The sequence below is a fragment of the Salmo salar genome, chromosome ssa07 (genome assembly GCF_905237065.1).
Source record: "Salmo salar chromosome ssa07, Ssal_v3.1, whole genome shotgun sequence".
NCBI lineage: Eukaryota > Metazoa > Chordata > Actinopteri > Salmoniformes > Salmonidae > Salmo > Salmo salar.
This window is the reverse complement of record NC_059448.1, coordinates 39,720,996-39,731,784: the sequence shown is the minus strand read 5'-3', so window position 1 is coordinate 39,731,784 and position 10,789 is coordinate 39,720,996. Positions and strand designations below refer to the sequence as shown.

Sequence of the window (10,789 nt, the reverse complement as noted above, 5' to 3'; positions counted from 1 at the left end):
GGTTTAATTAATACAGAGAGTAAAGAAATCGTAAAAGGAAGGTCCGCCATCTTGGGTGTAGGGAAACGTGTAGAGATTCAGATTGGCAGAAACAAGATACAGCATACAGTAGAGGGATAGGTGGTAGGATAGGTACTGGACTGGGAATGTTACATTACACTTGTTGTCACTGTGTCTTTGTCCTCATAATTGAAAATCAATAAATGTGACTTGTTTCAGGAAGACATACAGTACAGTCAAAAGTTTGAACACACCTACTCATTCAAGGGTTTTTCTTTATTTTTACTATTTTCTACATTGTAGAATAATAGTGAAGACATCAAACTATGAAATAACACATGGAATCATGTAGTAAGCAAAAAAATGTTAAACAAATCTAAATATATTTTATATTTGATATTCTTAAAAGTAACAAACCTTTGCCTTGATGACAGCTTTGCACACTCTTGGCATTCTCTCAACCAGCTACATGAGGTAGTCACCTGGAATGCATTTCAATTAACAGGTGTGCCTTGTTAAAAGTTAAATTGTGGAATTTCTTTCCTTCTTAATGCGTTTGAGCCAATCAGTCGTATTGTGACAAGGTAGGGGTGGTATACAGAAGATAGCCCTATTTGGTAAAAGACCAAGTCCATATTATGTCAAGAACAGCTCAAATAAGCGAAGAGAAACGACAGTCCATCATTACTTGAAGACATGGTCAGTCAATCAGGAAAATGTCCAAAACTTTGAAAGTTTCTTCAAGTGAAGTCGCAAAAACCATCAAGCGCTATGATGAAACTAGCTCTCAAGAGGACTGCCACAGGAAAGGAAGACCCAGAGTTACCTCTACTGCAGAGAAGAAACACGAGCAATGGACATTAGACCGGTGGAAATCTGTCCTTTGGCCTGATGAGTCCAAATTGGAGATTTTTGGTTACAACTGCTGTGTCGTTATGAGACGCAGAGTTGGTGAACGAATTATCTCGCATGTGTGGTTCCCACCTTGACGCATGGAGGAGAAGGTGTGATGGTGTGGGGGTGCTTTGCTGGTGACACTGTCAGTGATTTAATTAGAATTCAAGGCACTCTTAACCACAGCATTCTGCAGCGATACGCCATCACCATCTGGTTTGCGCTTCGTGGGACTATCATTTGTTTTTGAACAGGACAATGACCCAATACACCTCCAGGCTGTGTAAGGGCTATTTGTTTACCTTTTTGTTGGTGACACTTTGATATCTTGATAATATGCAGCTGTTATCAAGATATCAAAGGGCAAATCCACAGATGAAACAATAACAAAATGGTTGCCCCACCTCTGTTTTGGTAAAACGTTGAGGGATGGGCCTGGAGAAATGTAACCACTCTCAGATTAATAGATATAGATGTGGATCCAATGACTGACCATCTATGATATCAAAATTCATGTTTTAATCATGTTATGAGGCTATACAGTGTTTAACTGATTTTTTATGTAATATCTACATAAGCCTTCTTTACACAAGTTGAGTATCTGGGGCATCAGCATTTGTGCGTTCAATTACAGGCTCAAAATGGCCAGAAACAAAGACCTTTCTTCTGAAACTCGTCAGTCTATTCTTGTTCTGATAAATGAAGGCTACTCCCTGCGAGAAATTGCCAAGAAACTGAAGATCTCGTACAACGCTGTGTACTACTCCCTTCACAGAACACTGGCCCTGACCAGAATAGGAAGAGGAGTGGGAGGCCCCAGGGCAAGAGGACAAGCACATTAGAGTGTCTAGTTTGAGAAACAGACGCCTCACAAGTCCTCAACTGGCAGCTTCATTAAATACTACCTGCAAAACACCAGTCTCAACATCAACAGTGAAGAGGCGACTCAGGGATGCTGGCCTTCTAGGCAGAGTTGCAAATAAAAAGCCAATACTCAGACTGCCCAATAAAAATAAAAGATTAAGATGGGCAAAATAACACATACACTGGACAGACGAACTCTGCCTAGAAGGCCAGCATCCCGGAGTCGCCTCTTCACTGTTGACGTTGAGACTGGTGTTTTGCGGGTACTATTTAATGAAGCTTTGCTAGTTATAGCCTGGTTAGCTTCCTGCAGATTCATGCAGGGTAGTAACGTCACAAGTTGGGATTATGGTTCATTGTTTAGCTAGCTAGCTAGCTAGCTACATGTCTTAACAAAAGAGTAACCATTTCAATAGAACGTTCATGATGTCACTGCGACAACTGTTGATAGATGTAGCTAGTAAATTCGCTCTGGCTATCTACTCTGATTTCAGAGCACTCTCATGTGAGTGTGCCAGCGCGGAATAACTGACGAATTTATGAACTTTCAACACCTGTTGAATATGACCAATGTCAGTAAGAACTGCCAAAAAAGCATAATTAAATTGTTGCCAGCAGCACAGTTGCAGTCAACAAGGCTCTAGATAACATAAAAACAGCCTAACCAGCTCTGATAGGACAAGTAAAATGGTCAGAGTGAGCTCATTTGTGTCTGGAATTAGCTAGCAAGCTAGCCAACATTAGCCAGTTAGCTTGGGTGCTTGACTGCTGTTGTTAGGACAGAATGCTCAGATCAACCCTACTCCTTGGCCAGAGTGTCCAGTGTGCCCTTTGAATGTTCCGAGAGCGAAACGCTCTGAATTTATGAATGGACAATCTGACAACGCTCTGAGTTTATGAACGTCCAGAACACACCCGTAGTATAAACCAGCATTTAGTCTTGAAAACGGTGGTTGTTTAGTACATGGCCTCACATGCAAATTTTTAAAGAGATGGGTTGGGCTAAAGCTTAAGAGGGTGTGAACAATGCTGAATGAATGTAGACAAAGAGGAGCTCTCCAGTACATGTACCAAAACATTCAAAGGCCATTTTCTCAGAAGTGAGGTTACAAGTTTATCAACTTTCATTGCAGAATTACTTTCCCATTGTTCCTCAACTGTAGTGTATGATATACCATTTTCTAGCTCTGAGTCTTTACTTTCATCCAATGTAAAAAACACCATTTCAAATTTTGCTACAGAAGACCGAATCTAGCAAATCGGTCACTAATAGAGTAATAAACAAAAACATATACAATTAGTGTCTGCGTTGTATCTTAAAAGCATAAGCACAAATCTATACATTTGCAAAACATTCCTTTATTATAAATAAATCATTTGTATAAAAACTGGCATGCTTCAACCAGGGGATTTACAGATTCACAACCCAGGGCTACCCATTCAGTTAGCCATTCGATACAAGAAACAAACTTTCTGAGTATGCAAGGTCGCACGACAGCTGGGACAAGAATGAAAAAATCTTCACAACCACAAAAATACTTACAAGTAGAATAACAATAAACATCATGGTTGATTCTCGTAGTTTCTTCAATTTTCTCTTTTAAATATTTTTTAATTTTAAACTCTTTTAATGTCTTTTTATCTCCCATGTACATCTCACCTATGTATAACTTTTACACAGTTTTGTTTTGTTACGTTTTTCTTCTTTTTTCTTCCTTTTTTTCTCTGGACCATAGAGCCTGCAGTGGATTTTTTTTTTAAACCGCTGTCTTCACGGTTAGTTCAAAGTTTATGGCAGGACCGTAGTGCTGTGATTTGCAGGAAGAGAGCGAACGGGGCCCACTGATTGGTGGTTGGTCTTTGTGGTCCCGCGTCTCTGGTGGTATTAGGTTTGATGCTGTCAGAACAATATAAAATGTCTCATGCTTGGTTACCGGTGGCGGTGGGAGCTCCATCGGTCTGTCCGTGTTTTTGTCCGTCAGTCTGTCATCTGTCTGAGTGACAGATCCTTTTCTCAGCCCTCCCTCCACTTTGGTGCTGTTCAGATGTTCAGATGGCATGATTACTGTAGCTGACATATGTTGTCTTAGTTGATGAAGCTGCCGGGGGGGAGGGGAAAGAGGGGAAGAGAGGAGAGGAAATATATCAAGGGATATATATTTCCTATTGACCGTAATATTAGTGCATACCTGCGTCTGGGGTCTGAGGCTGTGTTTATCAAGTCCATTATACGTCCCCTGTAGCTGTTGGTTGTAAATGTCAGTTGTTTTTAAGCGACCACGGACCGCTGGCACTGAGCTATCATCAAGACGGTGCCCTGTACCCGCCTTGTTTATATAAGCATTTTAAATGAGACAATATGTCAAACTGTAGGAATCAAAACCGTTCCAACAGTTTCTTCTTCACACAACATCAACCCTAGGCAGTTATCATTTGAAAATAATGTCTCAGGCTGGGGTTTGTGAAACTTAACTCTGTATGAGTCCAGTCAGTTGTGCCAATGAGGGAATAGATGTATGAGTGACCTGTGCTGTTTGTTGTGTTGTTGTTCTGTGTGTGTGTGTGTGTGTGTGTGTGTGTGTGTGTGTGTGTGTGTGTGTGTGTGTGTGTGTGTGTCTGTGTGTTAGTGTGTGTGTCTTAGTGTGTGTGTGTGTGTGTGTGTCTTTGTGTGTGTATCTTAGTGTGTGTGTGTGTGTGTGTGTGTGTGTGTGTGTGTGTGTGTGTGTGTGTGTGTGTGTGTGTGTGTGTGTGCGTGCGTGCGAGTGTGTGTGTGTGTGTGTGTGCGTGTGTGTGCGTGTGTGTGTCTTAGTGTGTGTGTGTGTGTGTGTGTGTGTGTGTGTGTGTGTGTGTGTGTGTGTGTGTGTGTGTGTGTGTGTGTGTGTGTGTGTGTGTGTGTGTGTGTTATTCTAGCCGACCAAACCGCTGACTGTGAGACTTCTTCGCGTTCAGGTCTGTAATGAAGAAATAGTTAAATCTGCTAAAACATTCCAGAACCTTCTAAACCTCTCAGAACACCCAGATCAACTCTGTGATAAAATAAATGCTTTAAACACCCACTCTGCTCCACGGGAGAAAGAATAACATTTCCAGGTCGTAGTGTTGAAGAGGCACAACTAGCTCCTCACACAACAAAGCTTTGAAGTTTACGTAAGCTGTTACACATAGTTAAGCTGAATGGGAAGCTCATTTGTATGTGCTGTAAACAATAGTGCTCAAAACAAAGGTTGCAGCACTCAAGCTGCTCTATCAAGAACATTGTTTACAATTCAGATTACATTTTTATCTATTAAAAGTACTGATATTTGAATGAGAGATATGAAAAAGGCCCAACTTACATGTAACTACTGTTATACTGTAGTTGTAGAGATTATCAAACGGTTGGTTATATCAGTGTAGTTGTATAGATTATTTCTGTTGTGTGTTGGTGTAGATCTATAGATTAGGTTTTTTTCTATGAGTTTAGGTGTATAGATTGTTAGTTATATTAGTGTAGGCCAGGGATCAGCAACTAGATTCAGCCGCGGGCTGATTGTTTTTTGAGTGGATGGTCGGGGGCCAGAATATAATTACAAATACTTTGGAGACAGCAAATTGACCGCAAGAAGCCCAAACAGATATAATATTTGACTAAAATATCATAATTTCAAACCTTAGTAACATTTGCATACAATCACGTGTCTCTCCACTATGCGTGGGAATACTTGATTTCCAAAATGTGTAAACCATTGAAGCTGATTTCCTGGTGTTTTGACAGTCTTTTATGTCCAACAACGAAAATTCAACAAACACTTTATTTTATTTATTTTTTCAACTTGGGGGGGCCAAATAAAACCATTCAGCCCGCGGGCCAGCAGTTGGGGAACCCTGGTGTAGATGTACTATATATATATATGTATACTGTTAGTATAGGTGTATACAATATACCATTAGATATATAAGTGTATTAAGTATAGGTTAGTAAAGGTGTGTTCTTACTCACTGTTGGTCTCCATGCTCTCACACAGCTCCGTCTTGACCTCTCCGTTGGGCCGGTCACCTCCCTTCTGCAGCTTGCCTGACATGGTGGCGGCGGTGACGATGGCCTTGAAGCTGCGTTTACGCTTGGGGATGTTCTGCTCTGGGTGGAAGATAATGACGTAGACCTTGGGCATGTACAGCATCCCCAGAGAGACAGAGGCGCTGAGGCTGAGCGAGATAGTCAGGGTGGTGGTCTGGATGTACATCTGGAGAGGGGAGGGAGGGAGGGAGGGAGGGAGGGAGGGAGGGAGGGAGGGAGGGAGGGAGGGAGGGAGGGAGGGAGGGAGGGAGGGAGGGAGGGAGGGAGGGAGTAAAGGCATCAACATACTGTAACCATTCTACAAGTGAAATAGCCATTCTGCTAGTTTTGCCCTTTTTCAAAAACTACACACTGGCAGAAACTAAACACTAACAACTGTACACCGACCAATCTACACTGACATAAGCCATACGCTGATATAAACCATACGCTGATATAAACCATACGCTGATATAAACCATACGCTGATATAAACCATACGCTGATATAAGCCATACGCTGATATAAGCCATACGCTGATATAAACCATACGCTGATATAAACCATACGCTGATATTAACCATACGCTGATATAAACCATACGCTGATATAAGCCATACGCTGATATTAACCATACGCTGATATAAACCATACGCTGATACAAACCATACGCTGATACAAACCATACGCTGATACAAACCATACGCTGACATAAACCATACGCTGATATAAACCATACGCTGATATAAACCATATGCTGAGACAAACAATACACTGATAACCCTACACTGGCTACTATACTTTGTCAGAAATAATACTTAACAAAACCCCTATGGTATCGTAGAGGCTTCATCAGAACTAAACACAAACATGTTCACGCACGCACACACACACACACACACACACACAAACACATACACACAGACCCCTCCACCATCAGAGGGATTCCTCTCAAAGCGCAACCACTCATCTGTGTCCATCCCTGACTATAGCATGGCGTAGGAATCACAGCTAGCAGATGGCCAGTCACGCTTCTTCAATCACAACAGCACAACGCAGCCCCGGCTAGCCAGCATAGCGTTCCGCTGAGGAGGAAAACAAACCAGTGCTCCACTGCCCCCCCCCCCCACCCCTCGCCAAGAGAGAACAGGCGTGAACAGATTACACATGTCGACAGTAATACCAATTTACAGTATATCCTCTCTAATGAGAGCATCCGGAAAGAAGATGAGAGAAGGCTTAGACGTTGAAGTGTGTGTGTGTGTGTGTGTGTGTGTGTGTGTGTGTGTGTGTGTGTGTGTGTGTGTGTGTGTGTGTGTGTGTGTGTGTGTGTGTGTGTGTGTGTGTGTGTGTGTGTGTGTGTGTGCGCGCGTCTGCGTGTGTAGGGTGGTGGAAATTATCCAAACATTATGTTGAATATAATAACAAACTCCATTCATCAATGTGACTCCATTATCATGTGAATGCTATAGGTCCATAATCGTATCCAGAGGGCATAGCCAAGGTTGCAAACCTTGCATCACCACTCGGAATACTATAAGATGTACAAGTCTAGGTTTACCTTCATGCAATTATTAAGAGGCTGAGGGACAAGGAGCTAATGTCTTGCAATCAATGTCCTAGAATTTAATGATTGAGTTAACCTTGACTCAGAGATGTAGGGTTAGAGACCAAGCATTGATGCTTTGTATATTATTAATAACATTTACCATTAGACATTTCACCAAATAATAATTCAAGGAATATTACCCAGAAATTTGAGTACTACAGTTCGTATCCATTTTAAAGAATCCATAATTATTACAGTTACACAATATCAATACAATTAACAAATGATGACACCAGAAATCTTCACATTCAAAATTATACAAAATATCTTAAGTCTTAACAGCATAGAAAAGTCACCACTATGACATACAAACGTACATCAGGAGATTGGTTAACCAATGACAACATGATCTAAGTTCAAACCCATATTTTATTCTTCCAAGAATGCCAACTCCCAGTATCTCCTATCATCTAATTAACATCAGTTTGCATGGCCCAAAACATTCAAACAAAAGGCATAGAACTTCACCCTCCTTCTCTAATGTAATAACCACACCTCAACACCGTCACTCCTTTGTCGCTCCTCTCTGAACTATCCGCCGTCAAGCAAACAGAGTACCTCAGATTCTCTGTAACAATAAATCCATAGCACTTACAGTACCATGAAACATATCAAAATGCATAGCTCTTTAGGAACTCTTTAAACAATCCAAACATGACAATTTATTTCACAAAGTAACATTCATTTAGTCGATTCAAGTTTCATCAGTCTTCACCACTCATGGCTTCAGTGACCCTAGGACTTCTGTGGTGTCAAGTGTGCTCCCTCTACGGCCTCTAGGTCACCAGGCTGCTCGTTATGGCGCACACCTTTTACCATCGTTACACGCACCTGCGCGTCATCATACTCACCTGGACTCCATCACTTCCCTGATTACCTTCTCTATATATGTCACTCCCTTTGGTTCCTTCCCCAGTCGTTATTGTTTCTGTTTCATGTCTGTGCGTTGCTCATGTTTTGTATTATGTAGCGTTTATTTATTAAAGCACTCACTCCTTGAACTTCCTTCCTGACTCTCAGCGCACACTGTTATAGAATAACGCCTCACCTAAGGGAAGCATCAGGGAGTGTTTTTTGTTGTTCTTTTTGTGTCAGATGGAATGACGTTGGGTCCGGGAGCTGCTACAGGCTTTCATGCCTCTGCCAGATCGCCACGCTCCCCTGCCTCCGCCAGCTCGTCAGGCTCCCCTGCCTCAGCCGGATCGCCAGGCTCCCCTGCCTCCGCCGGATCGCCAGGCTCCCCTGCCTCCGCCGGATCGCCAGGCTCCCCTGCCTCAGCCGGATCGCCAGGCTCCCCTGCCTCAGCCGGATCGCCAGGCTCCCCTGCCTCAGCCGGATCGCCAGGCTCCCCTGCCTCAGCCGGCTTGTTGGGCTTTCATGCCTTTGTCGGATCGCCAGGCTCCCCTGCATCCACCAGATCGCCAGGCTCCCCAGCCTCAGCCAGTCTGTCAGGTTCCCGCGTCCCAGCCGGCGACAGGTTCCCGCGCATCAGCAGGGGTGACCGGTCCGCTCCTGATCCCGGGATCATCCCTTGGGTTGGTGTCCTGCGGCTAGAGCCGAACGTGCCGGGGAGGGGGTACCGTCAGGTATGCTTTCTCCGGCGCTCTAGGTCGCCATGCTCCTGCGTCTCAGCCGGATTGACAGGTTTCCCGCACCTCTGCAGAGGTGTCCGGTCCGCTCCTGACCCCCGGGATCATCAATTTCGTAGGCGTCCTGCGGCTAGAGCTGCGCATCGGGGAGGGGGTACTGTCACGTGTGCTCCCTCTCCGGCCTCTAGGTCACCAGGCTGCTCGTTATTGCACACACCTGTTACCATCGTTACGCGCACCTGCGCGTCATCAGACTCCCCTGGACTCCATCACTTCCCTGATTACCTTCCCTATATATGTCACTCCCTTTGGATCCTTCCTCAGGCGTTATTGTTTATGTTTCATGTCTGTGCGTTGTTCATGTTTTTTGTTTTGTATTATGTTGCGTTTTATTTATTAAAACACTCACTCCCTGAACTTGCTTCCCGATTCTCAGCGCACATCGTTATATGTGGGAATGTCTCTTCATCGAGATTGCCACAGATAAGGTGTGTTTGACCCCGATTATAGCCCACAGATGGTCAGTCATTCAAACAATGCCATAAATCATGACTGAGTCATCACGCTGGGCCAGCAAGTCGCTAGAGGCCTCTTCATCACTGGCCTTCATCATCGTTCACATTTGTTCACTCTCTCTATTTTCCACTAGGTGTGTGTGTACATATGCATGTGTGTGTGTACAGTGTGCTCTGACAATGTACTAACGGTGTGGACTGGTACACATTTCTAGGCAGGCCTTGAGGCCTGCGTGCCATGACTTATGTTATGGCAACAGTATGAACTGCGTGTCAGTGTGGGTCAGTTAGCGTTATAGGTGTGAGTTAGCTAGAGGGCTAATGTGATACTCCATTAGCCGTTACAGGATAGGTACTGTTTGGCGTAGCACAGAGAATTATCGACCAACCTTAACTTGGCGATACTATCTTCGTTCGTGCCAATTGATCAAGACAGGTGTGTGTCATCATGACTTTAGGGTGGACCCATCCGCCTCAATGAGAGAACATTTCAAATGGACAAGATGGCAGCATTCACATTGTTTAATTACTTCATGGTGCAAAACATTTTAATAACAAAGCATTTTCAAAATTCAAACAAACCACCTCCAACTGGACACAGACATTTTAAAAGATACATGTTTGGCCGAATCGAGAACGTAGATAGTATCACCAAGTTAAGGTTGGTCAAAGATTCTCTATGCTACGCCAAACAGTACCTATCCTGTAATGCTTAATGGAGTATCACATTAACCCGTTACGATCTGCTAGCTACAGGTAACTGCCAAAATAATGGAATCACTTGATAAATGAGGGATACAAAGTATATTGAAAGCCGGTTCTTCCACACAGGTGTGGTTCCTGAGTTAATTTAGTAATTAACGTCCCATCATGCTTAGGGTCATGTATAAAAATGCTGGGCAGGCCATTATTTTGGCTAATATGGCTATGCCCCCATAGAATGACAATGCACCCATCCTACAGGGCATGAGTGAGTGGTTACTGAATGGTTTGATGAGCACGAAAACAATGTGAACCATATGCCATGGCCGTCTCGGTCACCAGATCTCAACCCAGTTGGGAAACCTGGAGCGGAGCCTGTGGAAGAATGGTGTGAGTGTAGAATCTACGTGTGAGCAGCTCCTCAATGCCAGCTAGGTGTGACTCAAATAGCAGGTCACCCTGTTAGCTAAGCTCTCTGTCCCTGTGACATCACTCTCCTCTCACATCAGCTCTGGAGAGTGCATATCGTACCAACACAACAACAGCTGCCTAGAGGGAGAATAGGGCTAGAGAACACATA

The 10,789-nt window shown here is 43.6% G+C and overlaps 1 protein-coding gene across 2 annotated transcripts in view; it reads right to left on the bottom strand.

Annotated features, from left to right (window-relative positions):
- Positions 1-3,097: 3,097 nt before the first annotated feature.
- Positions 3,098-10,789, bottom strand: part of LOC106609203 (metabotropic glutamate receptor 8) — a 264,733-nt gene continuing 257,041 nt past the window's right edge. Inside the window, exons 10-11 of one of the 2 annotated variants that reach the window (XM_045721976.1) lie at positions 5,734-5,981; positions 3,098-3,857 (exon numbers count right to left, since the gene is read on the bottom strand). In XM_045721976.1, coding sequence (XP_045577932.1) covers positions 3,845-3,857; positions 5,734-5,981 — 261 coding nt within the window. In that variant the 3' untranslated portion in view covers positions 3,098-3,844. The remainder of the gene's footprint in view (positions 3,858-5,733; positions 5,982-10,789) is intronic. The other variant, XM_045721975.1, reaches the window with a different exon arrangement.